Consider the following 21,440-nt stretch of genomic DNA (forward strand, 5'->3'; position numbering starts at 1 on the left):
GTCAGGGTGAAGCATCTGTTCCCTTAACTGAAGACCAACAATACATAAAAGGATTTTTTTTGTAATGTCTTGAAGAATGGGGTGCCTTTCTAGCCAAAATTCTTTATTATTTTCATCCCGTTTAATATTTACCCCCCCCCCTGAAAGAGTTTTTGTGGACCTCCTTGAATTATGCGAAGGTGTGTACGTAGACCCTCTATACCACTCAATTTACTTTTTATTTTATTTTAGGCTGTCCTGTTTTTAGTATTAATTCGTATAATCATGGTCAAGGCCCTTGAAGTATTCCAATATCAGTTTCTCACCCCCTGTCGACCAGTCCTTCCGCCCTGCAACTGTCGATCTGTTCTGACGTCCTGCCCCCCTCACCCGTCCTGTCCCTCAACAACTTAGTGGAGTAAGCTGTAAGCATTCTGGATGCTGAAGAGGCCGAATTTTGAAAATTTAAAATCATACTAAAAAAACATGAAACATGTTTTCTTTTAGTATTTCAGGTTGTATTTTGTTTTAGAATTTCTTTTAGTATTTTATTATTTCAGGTTGTGTCAAATGGCTTCACAAGTATATCATGCGTTTATTGAATTTGGAATGCTTCTGGGACGAGAAGCAAGATCCAGAGGAATCAACAAATGAAGATGGATATCTTATTGTTTTGAATCTAGGAAATCAGGACCGTGTCCGACGAGACAAGGGAGAAGTAGTTGTTATTGAATCCCGAAAAGAAGATCTCAGTATTGAAGAAATTCACTGCAAGGGTCTGTTCATGATTACCGACTCTGCCGAAAATTTGCCGGTAAAGAGGAGGTTTTTTCAGAAGCTGATGGGTGGCTCTATCTCCCTTGTTGAGGAAGCAAAACCAGCCCACCCTGCAGTTGCTGAGTCTTTCCATCAGCTTAAATTAAGAACTAAAATTTTACTTGTTATAATCCGAAAAGCCGTTAGTTTTAATCGTAATCGTAATCGCTAATCGTATTTCTTAATTAGTTCTTTAATCGTAAATCGTAATTAAATCTTAATTCCGTTAATCGTAATTTTAATCGTTAATCGTAAAATTTTATGAATTTTACCGGAGAATAAGTCAACTGAAAAAATACTTTCGAGTCGAAAAAGATGTGTTGGAATTTATTGGGGAGAAGTCAATGAGGGAATAAATAAATCGTAAAATACAGAAGATCCTATTTTAAAAAAAGGATAGAAATGGGACAAATTGAAGTTAAAGGAGGAGGTGAGGCTCAAATACTCCCTACTTCCCAATCGTATACGTGTCTGTGACTTATTTAATTAACTGTCCATTGACTTGGTAGTTAAGTAGTCCTGCACACGAGAAAGGAGAATTAAAATGCTTGGAAAAATCGAAAAAATGCTGAGTATAAGTGTTCTTATTTCTTATGAATGAAAACAAGTATATACGTTTTTTCTTAAAATTATAAAAAAAGAAAAAACTATTAAGAGCAATAAAAATAAGTGTTTTTAAACATCCAGAGGTGCCCTTAACTCTCTTGACTCTTAAAAAGTGAACTAGAAATTTTAATTTCCAATCAAATGAGTCCTCTATGAAGTTTATACGAGTATTCCTTTCATAAGAACCATGCATGCCCTTAGGGCATAATTTAGAACACCTTACCCTGGGCCCTGGGGGGTTGTATTGATACCGGATTTTTTCTTATCCGACCTTTGAACTATTTTTAACGAAATGTCTTATTACAAAATTTTCGTCAGATGGGTTTAGAAAAAGAAAGTGTGGGGGGGGGGGGGCTAGCTGCCCTCGGATCTCTTTTGACTATTAAAAAGTGAGCCCGAACTTTAAATTTCCAATCAAATGAGCCGTCTCTGAAGTTTATACGAGCAACCCTTTCATACGATCCATATATGGCCCAGGGCATAACTTACAACGCTTGCCCCCGGGACCTGGGGGTTGTGTCGACACCTAAGTTTTTGTTATCTTTTTAACGATTTTTCCTTAATGACTATCTCAAAATTTTTATTGGATGCATTTGGGGAAAAATGGGGGGGGGGGGGGGCTATTTGCCCTCCAATCTCTTTGACTCTAAAAGAAACGAACTAGAACTTTCAATTTCCAATCAAATGAGCCACCTTTGAAGTTTTTACGTGCATCCCTTCAATAAGAACCATATATTCCCTCAGGGCATATCTTACAACACCTGCCCTCGGTCCCTGGGGGGCTGTGTTGACCCCGGAGTTTTTGTTATATGGTATTTGAACTATTTAAAAAAAAAAACTATCTCAAAGTTCCTATCGAATGAGTTTGACGAAAAAAGGGCGTGGAGGGGAAGGGGGGTAGGTGCCCTCCTATCTCTTTTGACTCTTAAAAAGTACCTAGAACTTTCAATTTTCAATCAAATGCGCCCTCTTTGAAGTTAATACGAGCATCCCTTCCATAAGACCAATATATACCCCCAGGGCATAACTTACAACGCCTGCCCCCGGGCCCTTGGGGGTTGTGTCGACACCAGAATTTTTGTTATATGATTTGTTATATGACTTTTTTGTCTTCGAACTATTTTAAACAAAATAGCTATCTTAAAATTTTTATTAGATGCATTTTGAAAACAGAGGTTTGGGGGGGGGGGGGGGAGCTGGCTACCCTCCAATATCTTTTGACGCTTAAAAAGTGAACCACAACTTTCAATTTCAAATCAAATTAGCCCTCTCCAAAGCTTATATGAACATTCCTTCCATAAGAACCATATATGCCCCCAGGACATAACTTATAACCCTTGCCCCTGAAGCCTGTGGGGGAGTGTCCTCCTCAAAAACATAATTTGTATTTGGACATCTACTATGCTGAAGAAAAAAACTATACCAAAATTTTGATTGGATGTGCTTCGTGAAAAGGTTGACGTTGAAGGGGCTTTAGTTGCCTCCCAATCACTTTCGACTATTACAAAGAGCACAAGCCACTCCAATTTCCAATTGAATGAGCCCTTTATGAAGTTTCTACGACAACTTCTTCGATACGAAGTGCCCTGCTGTAAATAAGAAAAAAGTAATAAATAATACATTGTGCCAACATCGTTCTTATATAGCCCACGGGTATAACTTAAAACCCTTGCCCTGAGGCTTGTGGAGGAGTGTCCTTCTCAAAAGCATACTTTCTATCTGGAAATCAACTACGCTGAACAAAATGGCTATCTAAAAATTTTGATTGGTTGTGTTTGGGGGAATGATGGGTGCGGGGGGGGGCTAGTTGCCCTCCAATCACTTTTGACCCTTACAAAGGCCACTAGAACTCTCGATTTCCATTTGAATGAGCCCCCTTTGAAGTTTCTACGACGACTCCTTCCTTATGAAGTGCCCTTATGCCCTTCCCAGAGCATAACTTATAACCTTTCCCCTGAAGGCTGTGGGGAGAGTGTTCTGCTCAAGCATATACTTTCAAGAACTTTCAACTACGTTGAATAAAATGGCCATATCAAAATTTTGATTGGATGTGTTTGGGGAAAGGTGGGCGTGAAAGGGATGTCAGTTGCCATAGAATTACTTTCGATTATTAGAAAAGGTACTAGCCATTTAAATTTCCAATCGAATGAGCCCTTTCTGAAGTTTCTACAACAACGCTATCTATACAAAACCTTATATGTCCCCTGGGCATAACTTACAACCCTTGCCGTGTGGGCTGTGGGGGGGGGATTGTAATCCTCGAAGACCTAATTTCCAGAACTTAAAACTACGTTGAATAAAATGGGTATCTAAAAATTTTGATTGGATGTGTTTGGGGAAAAGGTGGGCGTGAGAGGGGTGTTAGTTGCTCTTAATTAGTGAAACTTAAATTGAATATGCAAATCAAGTTTGAATCGAATAAAAATAACTACAAACAAGAGTTTGGGTATCGCCTCACTGCAGAAGCCTAAAACCTACTGCGTCATGGGCGCTTTACTGAAAACAATTCTTTCATTAGTTAAGATTTTAGGGAATAAATATCAGCATATGTATATTCAATTGACAATGCACATTTTTCTTCAGTAAACTCATTTGAATTTTTTTCAGTAAAGTACAAATTATATTCTGGCTTTTAGAAAGTATAGGGGTTTTAACCCTACTCATATTAATTTATGCTCGTTTTGAGTTTGATTCTAAAATTTATTTAAATTTTTGTTCGTTCTGGGTTTCATTTATTTATTTATACTGATTTGGGGTAGTTGTATGCTTGGTAGATTGTATGATAGTCCGGACACCAGGTGTTGAAAGTGTGAACCATACCACGACGGATTGGGGATGCTACGAGAATTAGCCTACCCTCTACCCTCTAAATTCACCATGCGGATTCAAAAATACCAATGGCACTTGCTTGCGAGTGGTAGAACACTCCGAAACTTGACATTTTATTATATTTTGGTGTTTCATGCAAGAAAATGCATGTTTCACAAAGTTTGAGGTGCAGTTTTCCGCTCAAATAGAAATGCTTAGAAGCCATAGAATGTTTTCATAACAAACCAATACGATTGGCTAGAAAAAATGGCAGAGTTAAAAAAAATGGCAAAACTATATGAGTCTTGAACAGTCTTGGAAAGTATAACCAAAATCAAATTGAATTTTAGATATATAATGATATTAATTGTTGGAAGATCCATCAGTTCAAGATTTTTTTTTCACTGTAATTTTTATTTTCATTTTCAATGCTGTAAGAACTGGAAAATAATAAATTTGTAATATACGAGTAATTCGTTTTCAGTGAAGCACCAATGACGCAAATGGCTTTAGGTTGTTACAGTTAAAGAAGGGGGCAGCATTCAAATTTTGTTTGTAGTGAAACTATATTTGTCTTGACTGACCATGGAAAGAACTAATAAATTAAGCTGAATATTTGATGCAAAATTATATTAATTGCTAAAAGCTCATCAGTTCAAAATTTTACTGTAATTTTAATATTTATTTTCAATATTAAGTACAAAAGAAAACATTTGTAATATAATTCGCTTTCAGTAAAGCGCCAATGACGCAGTAGGTTTAAGGCTTCTGCAGTGAGGCTATACCCAAACTCTTGTCTGTAGTTATTTTTATTCGATTCAAACTTGATTTGCATATTCAATTTAAGTTTCATTCGTTTTAAGATTGATTTATTCATTTACATTAATATACATTGTATGTTTGTTCGCATTGACTTTTTATTTAATTTCTGTTTGTTTTAAGGTTCATTTATAATTCAACAGCAAAATAATTTCTTTAGGTTTAAGCCTGATTTTTATACTTAATCTCATCATTACTCGATTTAATATCTATTTATTCATTTATATTATTACTTGCTGTATGTTTTTGCTATAATTGTTTATTTATTTTCTGTTCGTTGTGGGTTTCCTTTATTCTTTAATAGAAAGTTCTTTTCGATTTCATTTTGCAAATTCAAAAGCTCTCGTAAAAGATGAGGCCTAGTTGAAAGTTGTCTTTACTTTTCTTTGAAGGACTTCTTTGTCAGAAAGTTTTTTTATTTATTAATTTTTGTTCGTTTTTGACCTTAAAATGTTTCAAATTTTATGGGCATGGGGGGTGCTTACTGTCCGATTATTCTTGACTTTAAAAAACGGATTTAGAACTTTCAATTTAAATCGAATTAGGCTTTTTTCAAAGTCTATACAACAACCTCTTTGATAAAAACCTTATATATGAACAATAGACAGCTTGCATAACTTATGGACAGCGATTGACAACAATGAATGGATTGAAAAAATAGCTCCAATAAGGGGGTTTAGACCATTTCACTTGCTGACACAAAGGGATCACGACTGTTTGGAATTGACCTTAATAGGATTTTGTTTGTCAAAGCAATTCTACATCTATCTCAGAGCATGTATTTTAACCTTATAATTGGATAATTATAATAAATTCTTTAAATGTTCTTCTCGAACAAAACTTCGTCTCATAAGTTATAAACCCCCTTAATCAGTTTGGTCCCAGGGAGTAACTTAAAACACCTACCCCCGGGCCCTGGTGGGCTGTGTCAATACTGGAGTTTTTCGTTATCCGAAATTTGAACTATTTTAACCAAATGTCTGTCTCAAAATTTTTATCTGATGCATTTAGGGCGTGGAGGAGGGGGGGGCTCGATTTCCAATCGAATTAGCCGCCTTTGAAGTTTCTACGACGATCCCTTCCATATGAAGTGCATCTGGGAAAAAAAAATAATCAGAGGCAACGCTGTAGCGTTGCCTATAGTAAAGGCCATGTTTCGGCTCCAATGTTTTATTATTTATTATTTTTTTTTCCCCAGAGGCACTTCATATGGAAGGGGTCGTCGTAGAAGCTTCGAAGGGGGCTCATTCGATTGGAAATCGAGAGTTGTAGTGTCCGATTTAATAGTCAATATGATTGGAGGGCAACTAGCCCCCCCCACGCTCATCATTCCCCCAAATACATCCAATCAAAATTTTGAGATAGCCGTTTTGTTCAGCGTAGTTGATTTCCACATAGAAAATATATTTTTGAGGAGGACACTCCCCCACAACCCTCAGGGCAAGGGTTTTAAGTAATGCCCTGGGGGCATATAAGGTATAGATGCAAAATTGTTTTGGCACACAAAATTCCTATTAAGGTCAATTCCAAACAGTCGTGATCCCTTTGTGTCAGTAAGTGAAATGGTCTAAACCCCCTTATTGGAGCTATTTTTTCAATCCATTCATTGTTGTCAATCGCTTTCCACAAGTTATCCAAGCTGTCAATTGTTCATATATAAGGTTTTTATCAAAGACGTAATAGTATAGACTTTGAAAAAAACATCTTTCTATATAAATTGAAATTTCTAGATCCGTTTTTTAAAGTCAAAAATAATCGGACAGTACGCACCCCCCCCCATGCCATACAAATTTGAAACTTTTTGCAATCAAAAACGAACAAAAATTAATTAAAAAAAATTTCCGAAAAAATAAGTTTTTCAAAGAAAATTAAAGGCCATTTCAAACTTAATCTCAGGAGATACAAATACCTGTTAAAATTCAAACTCAAAACGACCAGAAATTACTATTATAGAATAAATGAAACCCAAAACGAACAGAAATTAAATAAACAATCATAGCAAAAAATATACAACAAGTAATAATATAAATGAATAAATAGATCTTATAGCGAGTAATGCTTAAATTGAATATGAATATCAAGCTTAAAACGAAAACAAATATTTTGCTTTTAAAGTAGAAATGAAACTCAAAACGAACAGAAATTAAATAAACAATCAATGCGAACAAACATACAATATATATTAATGTAAAAGAATTAATAAATCTTAAAACGAGTGAAACTTAAATTGAATATGCAAATCAAGTTTGAATCGAATAAAAATAACTACAAACAAGAGTTTGGGTATCGTCTCACTGCAGAAGCCTAAAACCTACTGCGTCATTGGCGCTTTACTGAAAACGAATTATATTACAAATGTTCTCTTTTGTACTTAATATTGAAAATAAATATTAAAATTGCAGTAAAATTTTGAACTGATGAGCTTTTAGCAATTAATATCATTATGCATCAAATAATCAGTTTAATTTATTAGTTCTTTTTAAGATTGGTCAAGACAAATATAGTTTCACTACAAGCAAAATTTGGATGCTCCCCCTTCTTTAACTGTAAAAACCTAAAGCCTTCTGCGCTTTATTTAATTGGTGCTTCACTGAAAACAAATTACTCGTATATTACAAATTTATTATTTCCAGTTCTTACAGCATTGAAAATGAAAATAAAATTACAGTGAAAAAAAATCTTGAACTGAAGGATCTTTCAACAATTAATATCATTATATATCAAATATGCAATTTGATTTTGTTTATACTTTCCAAGACTGTTCAAGACTCATATAGTTTTGCCATTTTTTTTAACTCTAGTTTTGCCATGAAAACATTCTATGGCTTCTAGGCATTTCTATTTGAGCGGAAAACTGCACCTCAAACTTTTTGGAACATGCATTTTCTTGCATGAAACACCAAAATATAATAAAATGTCAAGTTTCGGAGTGTTCCACCACTCGCAAGCAAGTGCCATTGGTATTTTTGAATCCGCATGGTCAATTTAGGGGATGGAGGGTAGGCTAATTCTCGTAGCAGCCCCATTCCGTCGTGGTATGGTTCACATTTTCAACACCTGGCGTCCGGACTATCATATAATCTACCAAGCATACAACTATCCCAAATCAGTATCAATAAATAAATGAAACCCGAGACGAACAAAAATTAAAACAAATATTAGAGTCAAACTCAAAACGAGCATAAATTAATGTCAGTAGGATTCAAAACCCCTATGCTTTCTAAAAGCCAGAATATAATTTGTACCTGACTGAAAAAAAATTCAAATGAGTTTACTGAAAGAAAATGTGCATTGTCAATTTAATATACATATACTGATATTTATTCCCTAGAATCTTAATTACTTTTTGATTTCTTAAAGTTACAAAATTGAAAATATTTCAAAACATTGTTTTCAGTAAAGCGCCAATGACGCAGTAGGTTTTAGGCTTCTGCAGTGAGACGATACCCAAACTCTTGTTTGTAGTTATTTTTATTCGATTCAAACTTGATTTACATATTCAATTCAAGTTTCCTCGTTTTAAGATTTATTGATTCATTTACATTAATATTTATTGTATGTTTGTTCGCATTGACTGTTTATTTAATTTCTGATCGTTTAAGTTTCATTTGTACTTTAATAGCAAAATATTTGTTTTCATTTTAAGCTTGATTTTCATATTCAAATAAATCATTACTCGCTTTAAGATCTATTTATTCATTTTTATTAGTACCTGTTGTGTCTTTGTTTACTATAATTCTTTATTTAATTTCTGTTCGTTTTGGATTTCATTTATTCTTTGATAGTAATTTCTGGTCGTTTTGAGTTTGAATTTTAACAGGTATTTGTATCTCCTGAGCTTAAGTTTAAAATTGCCTTTACTTTTCTTTGAAAAACTTATTTTTTGGAAATTTTTTTTTAATTAATAAATAATAAAACATTGGAGCCGTATGGCCTTTACTGTAGGTAACGCTAGAGCGTTGCCTCTGATAAGATAAAACGATTATATAAGGGTTTTCTTAGAATTATAGAAAAGGAAGCAACTAATATTCGAACATTCATAAGTGTTTTCTTGGAATTGTAAAAAAAAAAAAAAAAAAAAAACTAAAAAGAGAAGGAGGTCATACCCAAACTCTTGTTTGTAGTGAGTTTTGTTCGTTTCAAGCTCGATTTGCACATTCAATTTAGGTTTCACTCGTTTTAAGATTTGTTTATTCATTTACATTAATATCTATTGTATGTTTGTTTGCATTGATTGTTCATTTAATTTCTGTTCGTTTTAAGTTTCAGTTATCCTTCAATAGGAAAATATTTTTTTCTCGGAAATTTTTTTTTTGATTAATTTTTGTTCGTTGTTGATTGCCAAAAGTCTCAAGTTTTTATGGCATGGGAGGGGGGGGGGTGCTTACTGTCCGATTATTCTTGACTTTAATTTGGATACTGCCCCCTTCTTTAACTGTAAAAACCTCAAGCCTTCTGCGTCATTGGTGCTTCACTGAAAACGAATTACTCGTATATTACAAATTTATTATTTTCCAGTTCTTACAGCATTGAAAATGAAAATAAAAATCACCGTGAAAAAAAAAATCTTAATTTTCGGAAAGTTTTTTTAATTAATTTTTGTTCGTTTTTGATTGCAAAATGTTTCAAGTTTTTAAAAATTCCTTATTTCAAAATCAAACTTAAAAAAAATCAAATATTCATCGAAGTATCAAAACTGGTATCAAAGTAACAATATCAAAGTGAAAAAATGGGTTTGTGTCAGTCTCGAAGTTTTTATTATCTGATGTTTGAACTGTTTTGAACAAAATTGCTATCTGAAAATTTTTATCGGATGGGTTTGGGGAAAAAGGGCGTGTGGGGACTAACTAATCTTCGGTCTCTTTTGACTTCTTAAAAGTGAACTAAAAATTTCTATTTTCAATCAACTGAGCCTTCTCTGAAGCTTACACGGGTATCCCTTCTATAAGAACCATATATATCCCCAGAGTATAACTTACAAGGCCTGTCCCTGGGCCCTGGGGGGGGGGGCTGTGTCGACCCTGGCGTTTTAATATCTGATGGTTGAACTATTTTCAATAAAATGGTCACCCCTAATTTTTATCGGATGGGTTTATCCATCCGATACACCCAAACGCCTGGAGGGCGGGAGGGGTTAGTTGCCCTCCGATCTTTTTTCACTCTGAGAAAATGAACTACAACTTTTAATTTCCATCCAAATAAACCATCTCGCAAGTTTATATTATTATTCCTTTCATGAGGGTCCCCTACAACCCGAGGACCTAGTTTACAATGCCTGCCCCCCGGGCCCTGAGGGTTTGTGATAGGACTGGAGTTTTAGGTATCTGGCCTTTGAACTTCTTTGAAAAATTGGCTCTCTCAAAGTTCTTGTCGGATGGGTTTGAAGAAAATAGGGCGTGGAGAGGAGGGCTAGTTGCCTTCTGATCTCTTTTGACTCTTAAAAGGTGAACCAGAACTTTCAATTTTCAATCAAATGAGCCCTCCGAAGTTTAGACGAGCATACCTTCCATAAGAACCATATATGCCCCCTGAGCAATACTTATAATGTCTTCCTCTGGCCCTTGGGGGGGGGTGTCGACACAGGAGTTTTTCTTATCTGACCATACGTAAAGGAGTTTTGCTATATGATATTTGAACTATTTTTAACAAAATGGCTACCTCAAATTTTTTATCAGATGTATTTGGGGAAAAAGGGCTTGGGGGGACCAGTTGCCCTCCGATTACTTTTGACTCTTAAAATGGTCACTAGAACTCTCGATTTCCAATCGAATGAGCCCCCTTTGCAGTTTATACGACGACCCCTTGTGAAAGATGTGCCTCTGAGAAAACAATAAATGGAGTGTGGGGGGAGGCTAGCTGCCCTCCAATCACTTTTGACTCTTAAAAAGTGAATTACAACTTTCAGTTTCCAATCAAATGAGCTCTCTTGGAAGTTTATACGAGCATCCCTTCCATAACAACCATATATACCCCCAGGGCATAACTTACAACGCCTACCCCCGGGCCCTGGGAGGCTGTGTCGACACCAGAGTTTTTTGTTATCAGAACTTTGAACTATTTTTAACAAAATGTATATCTAAAAATTTTTATCTGATACATTTAGGGCGTGGAGGAAGAGGGGCGAGTTGGCCTCTTATAACTTTTGACTATTAAAACGTTCACTATTCCTGTGAGCACCCTAACGCTATAGCTTGCTTCGAAGGTTCTTCGACAACACCTGTTTTAAAAACCTATCGTGCCCCCAGGATAGAATTTAAAGCCCTTTCCCCATAGGTGGTTGGGGTTTGTCCTCCTCAAAAACATATTTTCTATCTGGAAATCAACTAGCCTACGCTGAACAAAATGGCTATCTAAAAATTTTGATTGGATGTGTTTGGGGGAATGATGGGTGTGGGGGGGGGGGGGGGGTTAGTTGCCCTCCAATTACTTTTGGCCCTTAAAAAGGGCACTAGAACTCTCGATTTCCATTCGAATGAGCCCCCTTTGAAGTTTATATGATGACTCCTTCCTTATGAAGTGCTCTTTTTTTCTTTTTTTTTTACCTTAAATTACCTTAATTTTAATTGCTGCTTGGAGTAATGTAAGGATTTGTCCTTGTGAGGCTTCAAAGTTGATGATGAAGTTGTCTTCTATGTTATATGAGTTTACTAGGTGCAATTTACCAGTGTTATATGAGCTTATATAACCATAAATTCGGCTAGACGTTAGTTTTACAAGCTAATGTTGAGTTATATTAAACAAGAAAACCAAAAAGTCTTCTGTATAACTTTGTTCATACTTCTCTATAATAATATGATGTTTAAAAAGTCATACAGAAGACTATACCATTTTCCATGTTTAAAGGAAAAATAATATTTTTAATTAATTTCATTTTTATGTTCCAGGCCTCCTCCAGGCCATTCAGCGTGTCCCCAGGTGGCGATAGGGGAACGCTCTACAGATATGTAGGGTACCTCCATAGGAGGCACGGACCAAGGGGGGACCTTGTCCCTGGGGGCCCATAATAGAAATTGGGGCACCCTAGCCCGGGGTCATAAATACAGGCGGAGGAGGAAGAAGGCCCCTCAAATGTACACTCAAAAAGGCCCACTGGTTTTTCCACAAGTCCCATGAGTTACAATTAAATTGCATGGTGATGCAGAACACCATCGCAGGAGGATCGTCTATAGGAGGACAACTGCGGCAGGACGTAAGATCCAGATCTATGGACAACGGCCTCTGCAAAGGGCTGCCTCGACCCTTTCGGGATACCTTCAAGACTGAGGACCTTGCGGTCAACTCTATTCCCACTTGAGGAGAGGCGCCCCTCGAGGAAATTATAGCCTAGTAAACGACACAGCATTCACACGGGATTCTGACTAATGGACAATTCTTCTGGGCTTGGTATGTATTGATGGACGTCTTTTTTTCTCTTTTTTTTTTAAATCCCACCTTCTCTCCTCTCAGTGGCACTAACATTAAGAAAAAACTACTTTTAAACATTACAAAAATCTAAATGCCTCCTACACTCTACATTTTACTAAAATTAGCAGCCAAAGAATGGTCTTCGCATTATTGTACATCTACTAAAGTAATTTTTAATTTTTATGGACGTCTTTGACCTGAATACCCTCTTCCTAGCTAGGTTACTCATAATGGGCTGCCTCCCCGTACTTAAGTAGTTTTTTTTGATATGGATACGTGAAGAGTCAAGAGCCAAGGACCAGAGACTGCTTGTGCCGGATTTCAACTCTATTAGATTGAAAAGCATTATCAAGTACTGAAAACAATGTTGTGACCAAGATGGACCCAGGATTGCAAAAAGCCTCCATTCATGGAGGTCCCAGGGACTTCTTGCTGTCCGGTTCTAAGCCGGCTTAAGCATTTCGGTGTAGACTTGAGAAGATATGTGATTCCCGTCCTGCACTGGTATCCGGGATCATTGCTTTTCCTGAGGCAAAAATAATTTCAATGATTTAAAGAACATGAAAATTGGAGCTTGGAATGTTACGACGTTAAAACATGACTATCGTATCGACATTTTGACTGACGAATTCAGACGATTCGAACTGGATTTATTAGGAGTTTCGGAAACTCATATCCCAGGGGTAGGAAGCATGAAATTAGGTGATATAGAATTTGTTTACTCAGGCAGGTAGGATGGGGTACATAGAGAGGGGGTAATAAGGTATTAATAATAGAATACTAATTGCTCATTTTATGACTAGAAAGTTCAGGGTATCAGTCATAGTAGTATACGCCCCTGTAGAACCGACTCACGGAGATACTAGTGACTCAGATGAATTTTTCTTACAGTTACAGGAGCAAACAGACAGGGTCCCAGGTAGAAATATGATGTTATTACTGGGAGATTTTAACGCCAAGGTTGATAGAAATAGGGATAGATGGTACCCCAGCCTAGGTAGATTTGGTGTAGGAAAAGAAAACAGTAATGGATATAGACTTTTGCAATTTTGTAGGTATAACAATCTAGTTATAACAAATACGGTGTTTGGTCATAAAATGGCTTATAAGTTAGCATGGTATTCACTTGATGGTAAGACAGCGAACTTTATCTATTGTGACACATGGAATCAGACACGGGCAGAATCAATACTGGACACTAGGGTATATAGGAGTGCCGTCACTGATGCTAAAAAGTAATGATCAGCATCTAATAGTGCCTAGGGTTCATATCTAGCTGGTGCTTCGCGAGGGTAACAGTTTCCTAAAACTTTATGATGCTGAAAGACTCCAGGCTGAGAATTTGAGAGAAACTTTCCAGGAACAGTTGAATACTAAACTTGAGAGTTTAAAATTTGATAATGTGGAAGATGATTGGAATACAAGAATTATCTGAATTATCTGTACAAGAATTATCTGAGTGATAGATCACATAAAAACAAAAGAAATGTAAAGAAAGTGGAGAAAGCATTAAAATTTGAACTAAGGAGGCATGAAGTGGAGGCTATGGATAAAATTGCCAAGGATCTGGAAGAAGCAGCTAAACGGCATAATAGTAAAATATTGTACTGGCACGTTAACACATTGAGAGGGATAGTCAATACGGACTTGTCCCAGTTAAAGATAGGAATGGGGTCGCAATTAGCGATAAGGAAAAAACTAAAGACAGATGGGCCGAACATTTTGAGAACTTGCTTAACCGAGATAGAGTTGCAGGAAAAAATATAGAGGAAAATGAAAAAGTATGTGATAACTTGGATGTGAAGGAAGATTTGTTTTGTAAGGAGGAATTAGCAACAGTACTAAAAGGATTAAAGAATAATAAGGCTCCAGGTGCTGATAGGGTGGTAAATGAGTTTCTTAAATATGGTGGCTCTGAGATCAGAAATAAGTTATTGAAGATTATGAATATGATTTTTGAAAAAGGGGAAGTACCAAACGGTTTTAGGAAAACATTAACTAAAGCACTTTAGAAAACAAATAATATGAATCAGTTTTGTTATTATCAAGGCGTTATTCTGTACTCTGTAGAAAGCAACTTACTTAGCAATAGGATACATTTCAAACAGAAAGATACTATAGACAAAGTTTAAAGAAAAAAATAGGGCGATTTTCGGAAAGGTAGAGGATGTGTGGAGCAAATATTCACTTTTAGGCTAATAATTGAGAAGTGCCTGAGTTTTCAAACACCTTTGGTCTCAGTTTTATAGATGAAGAGCAAGCTTTCGATTCTGTTGATAGAAGAGCTTTAGTAAAGGTTTTATCCTTGTATGGTATACCAGACAAATACATTAAAGTGATTAGTGCTATGTACGAGAACAACACTGCTGCGGTTAAGGTAGGAAATGAGGTTAGCAGCTGGTTTTGTATTAAATCAGGAGTTAAGCAGGGTTTTGTTCAATCCCCCTTTATAGTCACTAAGGATAGGAATAAGTGAAGATGAAAAGGTAACGTTGGGTAATGAAAAGATTGATCAGGTTGGCAGCTTCACTTACCTTGGTAGTATTATTAGTAAAGATGGTGGGAGCAGTGAAGATGTTAAAAATAGAATAAGCCAAGGCTTAGGGTGTCTTTTCACAGTTAAAAAAAAGTCTGGAAGAATAGGAAGATAAGTCTACAAACCAAGATTAGAATATTAGAAGCTAAAGTGATGACAGTGGTCAAATATGGCTCTGAAGCATGGACGCTCCGAAAAGCGGAAGAAGATTTGCTAGATGTTTTCCAGAGAAATTGCTTAACGATTGTTCTGGGTACCCGGCTAACTGACCGTATTTTAAACAATAGGCTATACGAAAAATTTGGTTCAATACCGCTCTCTAGGTCTATAATGAAAGAAAGGTTGATGTGGTTAGGGCACGCTGTGCGGATGAAGGATGACAGATTTCCGAAGATTGTTCTTTTCGGCCAACCATCTAGGGCTAAACGGAAAGCAGGTCGTCCCCGTCTGGGGTGGGATGACGTCATAAAGAAAGATTTGAAGGAAATGGGAACTTCGTGGGAGGGTGTAAAAAGGGAGGCTTTGAATAGATTGGGGTGGAGGAGGAGCGTGTGTAGCTGTGTTGGCCTCAGGCGGCTTGGTGTTGCGGTGAGTTGTTAGTAGTAGTATTATTATGGCATAACTTATAACCCTTGCCCCTGAAGACTGTGGGGAGAGTGTCCTGCTCAAGCATATAATTTCCAGAACTTTCAACTACGTTGAACTTTCAACTACGTTGAATAAAATGTCCATATCAAAATTTTGATTGGATGTGTTTGGGGAAATGGTGAGCGTGGAAGGGGTGTCATTTGCCTTATAATCACTTTCGACTATTAAAAAGGCAACTAGCCATTTAAATTTCCAATCGAATGAGCTCTTTCTGAAGTTTCTACAACAACGCTATCTATACAAAACCTTATATGCCCCCAGGGCATAACTTACAACCCTTTCCCTGAGGGCTCTGGGGGGGAGGGGCGTTGTCATCCTCAAAAACCTAATGTCCAGAACTTAAAACTACCTTGAATAAAATGGCTACCTCAAAAATTTGATTGGATGTGTTTGGGGAAAAGTTGGGCGTGAGAGGGGGGTTAGTTGCCCTGCAATCACTTTCGACTATTAAAAAGGGCACTAGCCTCCTTAATTTCCAATCGAATGAGCCTTATTTGAAGTTTCTACGACAACGCCTTCTATAGACCCTATATGCCCCCAGGGCATAACTCACAACCCTTGCCCTGAAGACTGTGGGGGAGTGTCCTCCTCAAAAACATAATTTCTATCTAGAAATCGACTACGCTGAACAAAATGGCTATCTCAAAATTTTGATTGGGTGTGTTTCGGGAAATGGTGGGCGTGGAAGGGGTGTTAGTTGCCTTCCAATCACTTTTGACTATTAAAAGGGGCACAAGCCACTCCAATTTCCAATTGAATGAGCCCTTTTCGAAGTTTCTACGACAACTTCTTCGATGCGAAGTGCCCGGCTCTGAAGGAAAAAAGTAATAAATAATACTTTGTGCCAACATCGTTCTTATATGCCCCCCGGCATAACCTAAACCCTTGCCCCATAGGTTGTGGGGGATTGTCCACCTCAAAACATATTTTTTATCTGGAAATCACCTACGCTGAACAAGATGGCTATCTCAAAATTTTGATTGAATGTGTTTGGGGGAATAATCGGCGTGGGGGGGATCGTTGCTCTCCAATCACTTTGGACTATTAAAAAAGGCACTAGCCCTTTGAATTTCCAATCGAACAAGCCTTTTATGAAGTTTCTACGACAACACCTTCTATAAAAACCTTATATTCACACAGGGCATAACTTAAAACCCTTGCCCTGAGGGTTGTGGGGGAGTACCTTCCTCAAAAACATATTTTCTATTCGGAAATCAACTATGCTGAACAAAATGGCTATCTCAAAATTTTTATTGGGTGTGTTTGGGGGAATGATGGGCGTGGGGGGGCTAGTTACCCTCCAATCACCTACGACCATTAAAAGAGCACTAGCCCTTTGAATTTCCATTCGAATGAGTCTTTTTTGAAGTGTCTACGACAGCGCCTTCTATTAAAATCTTATATGCCCCCAGGGCATAACAAAACCCTTGCCCTGAGGGTTCTGGGGGAGTGTCCTCCTCAAAAACATATTTTCTATTTGGAAATCAACTACGCTGAACAAATTGGCTATCTAAAAATTTTGATTGGATGTGTTTGGGGGAATGATGGGCGTGGGTGGGCTAGTTGCCCTTCAATCACTTTCGACTATTAAAAAGGGCACTAGAACTCTCGATTGCCATTCGAATGAGTCCCCTTTGAAGTTTTTACGACGATCCCTTCCATATGAAGTGCCTCTGGGGAAAAAAAATAATAAAACATTGGAGCCGTATGGCCTTTACTATAGGCGACGCTATAGCGTTGCCTCTGATTAAAAAAAAAGAAGAAAAAACTAGTAAGAGTAATAAAAATAAGTGTTTTGACACATTCATAAGTATATTCTTATAAGTGTTCTTATTTCCTATAAGATAAAACGATTATATAAGTTTTTTCTTAGAATTATAGAAAAGAAGCAACTAATAATAGCAATACAAAAAAGCGTTTTCAAACATTCAATGTATTTTTTTTATAAGTGTTCTTATTTCTTATAAGATAAAATAATTATATAAGTGTTTTCTTAGAATTATAAAAAAAGAAAGAAAAACGAATAAGATTAATAAAAATAAATATTTCGAAACATTCATAAGTTTTTTTGTAAGTGTTCTTATTTCTTAGAAGATAAGCGTTTTTTTAGAACTATAAAAAAATCCTCAAAAATCATCGTCAAAAACATATTTTCTATCTGGAAATCAACTACGCTGAACAAAATGGCTATATCAAAATTTTGATTGGATATATTTGGGGGAATGATGGGTGTGGGGGGGGGGGGCTAGTTGCCCTCTAATCACTTTCGAAGATTAAAAGGGCACTAGCCCTTTGCATTTCCAATCGAATGAGCCTTTTTTGAAGTTTCTACGACAACGCCTTCTATAAAAACCTTATATGCCCTCAGGGCATAAAAAAACCCTTTCCCTGAGGGTTGTGGGGGAATGTCCTCCTCAAAAACATATTTTCTATCTGGAAATCCACTACGCTGAACAAAATGGCTATCTCAAAATTTTGATTGAATGTTTTTGGGGGAATGATGGACTATTAAAAAGGGCACGAGAACTCAATTTCCAATCGAATGAGCCCCTTTTGAAGTTTCTACGTCGACCCCTTCCATTTGAAGTGCCCTGCTCTAAAGGAAAAAATAATGCATAGTACATGGTGCCAACATCGTTCTTATATACCCTCAGGGCATAACTTAAAACCCTTGCCCCGAGGGTTGTGGGGGAGTTTCCTCAAAAACATATTTTCTATCTGGAAATTAACTAACCTGAAAAAAATGGTATCTCAAAATTTCGATTGGATGTGTTTGGGGAACTTCTGGGCGTGGAAGGGGTGTTAGTTGCCTTCCAATCACTTTGGACCGTTAAAAAAGGCACTAGAACTCTCGATTTCCATTCAAATAAGCCCCCTTTGAAGTTTATATGACGACCCCTTCCATATGAAGTGCCTCTGGGAAAAAAATAATAATAATAAAACATTGGAGCCGTATGGCCTTTACTATAAGCAACGCTATAGCGTTGCCTCTGATTATAAAAAAAAAGAAAAACCTAGTAAGAGTAATAAAAATAAGTGTTTTGACACATTCATAAGTGTTTTTTTTTTAATTTTTTTTATTTCTTATAAGATAAAACGATTATATAAGTGTTTTCTTAGAATTAAAGAAAAAAGAAAAAACTAATAAGAGCAAAAAAATAAGTATTTTAAACGTTCGTAAGTGTTTTCTTAGAATTGTAAAAAAAAATGAAAAAACCAGTAAGAGTAATAAAAATAAGTGTTTTGACACATTCATAAGTGTATTCTTACAAGTCTTTATGTTTCCTATAAGATAAAACGATTATATAAGTTTTTTTTTTAGAATTAAAGAAAAAGAAGCAACTAATAATAGCAATACAAAAAAACGTTTTCAAACATTCAAAGTATTTTTTTATAAGTGTTCTTATTTCTTATAAGATAAAATAATTATATAAGTGTTTTCTTAGAATTATAAAAAGAGAAAGAAAAACTAATAAGATTGATAAAAATGAATATTTTGAAACGTTCATAAGTTTTTTTTTGTAAGTGTTCTTATTTCCTAGAAGATAAGCTTTTTCTTAGAATTATAAAAAAAAGAAAAATGAATAAGATTAATAAAAATAAGTATTTTGAAACATTCATAAATGTTTTTTTATAAGTGTTCTTATTTCTTATAAGATAAAACAATTATATAAGTGTTTTCTTAGAATTATAGAAAAAAAATTAAAAGAGCAAAAAAATAAGTATTTTCATAAGTGTTATAACATTCATAAGTGTTTTATTATAAGTTGTCTTATTCATTGTAGGATAAAACACTTATATAGGTGTTTTCTTAGAATTGTAAAAAAAAGATAAAACTAGTAAGAGTAATAAAAATAAGTGTTTTGACATAGCATAAATGTTTTTTTGCGTTTTCGAATATTCGTAAGTGTTTTTTTAAGTGTTCTTATTTCTTATAAGATAAAAAAAATTGTATAAGTGTTTTCATAGAATTATAGAAAAAGAAGCAACTAATAATAACCATACAAAAAAGCGTTTTCAAACATTCATAAGTATTTTCTTATAAGTGTTCTTATTTTTTATTAATTAAAAAAAAAACTTTTTTCCACAAAGCAAGTTTTTCAAAAAATAAGTAAAGAACTCCATGTAACCAAAAATGAACAAAAATAGAATCAAATAATCAACCTAGTATACATCTACCACAAACCAGTATCAGTAAATAAATGAAACCCAAAACGAACAGATATTTAAATAGATAGCAGAGTCAAACTCAAAACGAGCGAAAATTAATATGAGTAGGGTTCAAAATCCCTATGCTTTCTAAAAGCCAGAATATAATTTGTACTTTACTGAAAACAATTCATATGAATGTGCTTTGTCAGTTTAATATACAAATGCTGATATTTATTCTGTAAAATCTTAATTAATTTTTGATTTCTTAAAGCTATAAAAGTGAAAACATTTAAAAGGATTGTATATATGCCAACCCTGGAAGGATTGCTATATGTTCTTTGGACTGTTTTAAACAAAATTACCATCGCACAATTTCAATCAAATGTATTTGGTTAAAATAGGGGTAGTTGGGGGGGGGGGCTAAGTGACCTCTATCACTATTGACTCTTAAAAGGGAACTAGAACTTCCAACTTCAACCAAGTCAGCCACCTCTAAAGCCTATACAACCTTCCCTTCCATAAGAACCTTAAATACCCCAAGGGCATAATATGCAACCCTCCCCCTCAAGCTCTAATGGTTTTTATCAACCTCAAAAGCTTTGTTTTATGATTTTTGGACTATTTTGAATAAAAGGGCTGTCTCAAAATATCTATTGGATACATCTCAGGAAAACACGACGTGTTTGTGTGTGTGTGTGTTAGTGTGTCTAGCTGCGATCTGATTACTTTGACTCTTAAAAAAAGTACTAGAACTTATGATTACCAATCCAATGACTCCCCTCTAAAGCATATACAGCCACCCTATTTATAAGAACTTTATATGCCCCAAGGGCATAACTTACAACCCTTCCCCTGAGAGCTTTGGGGGGGGGGTGTCCCTCACAGACACAATTTCTGAAACCCTCAACTACCATGAATAAAATTAAAAGGCACTATAACTTCCAATTTCAAATCAAATAAGCCCCATCTGATGTTTACACGACCGCCCATTCAGTAAAAACCTTATATGCCGTCATAATATAACTTACAACCCTATCCGCAGGTCGCTGGGGGGGGTTGTGTCATCCCTACAGACATTAATATATGTTCTTTGGACTATTTTGAAAAAAAAAACGCTATCTCATAATTTCAGTCAGATGCGTTTGGTGAAAGGAGGGGTTGTAGAAGAGGGGGGGGGGCTAAATGCCGTACATCACTTTTGACGCTTAAAAAGGGACTAGAATTTCCAATTTCCAACCAAATTAGCCTCTTCAGGTTAAACAGCCATCCCTTCCATAAAAACCTTAAATACCCCCTGGGCATAACTTACAACCCTTGCCGCTAATCTTTGGGGTTTTTTTTCAACCCCAAAAGCCTTGTTATATGATATTTAGATTATTTTAAATAGAATGACTATCTCAAAAGTTTTATTAAATGCATCTCGGGAGAATACGACATGTGTGTGTGTGTGGAGGGGGGGGGGGTAGCTGCCAACTGATCACATTGACTCTTTTAAAAAGTGCACTAGAGTGTATGATTAATCATTCACTGACCTCCTTCCGAAGTTTATATGACCACGCTTTCAATAAAAACCTTATATGCCCCCAGGGCATAGCTTACAACCTTTTCCCTGAGGGCTGGGGAGACTTGTTCATAAAAGACATAATTTCCAGACCTTTCAACTACGTCTAAC

General features: G+C 35.9%; 1 protein-coding gene across 1 annotated transcript in view; it reads left to right on the forward strand.

Moving 5' to 3' along the window:
- LOC148953804 (uncharacterized) overlaps positions 1 to 21,440 on the forward strand; it is a 149,306-nt gene that overhangs the window by 105,961 nt on the left and 21,905 nt on the right. Inside the window, exon 6 of the mRNA XM_089085906.1 lies at positions 540 to 937. Within this exon, the coding sequence (XP_088942032.1) occupies positions 540 to 937 (398 nt within the window). The remainder of the gene's footprint in view (positions 1 to 539; positions 938 to 21,440) is intronic.

This window comes from Artemia sp. Qi Xiang Cuo, chromosome 3 (assembly GCF_049724085.1).
Source record: "Artemia sp. Qi Xiang Cuo chromosome 3, ASM4972408v1, whole genome shotgun sequence".
In the NCBI taxonomy this organism is placed as follows: domain Eukaryota; kingdom Metazoa; phylum Arthropoda; class Branchiopoda; order Anostraca; family Artemiidae; genus Artemia; species Artemia sp. Qi Xiang Cuo.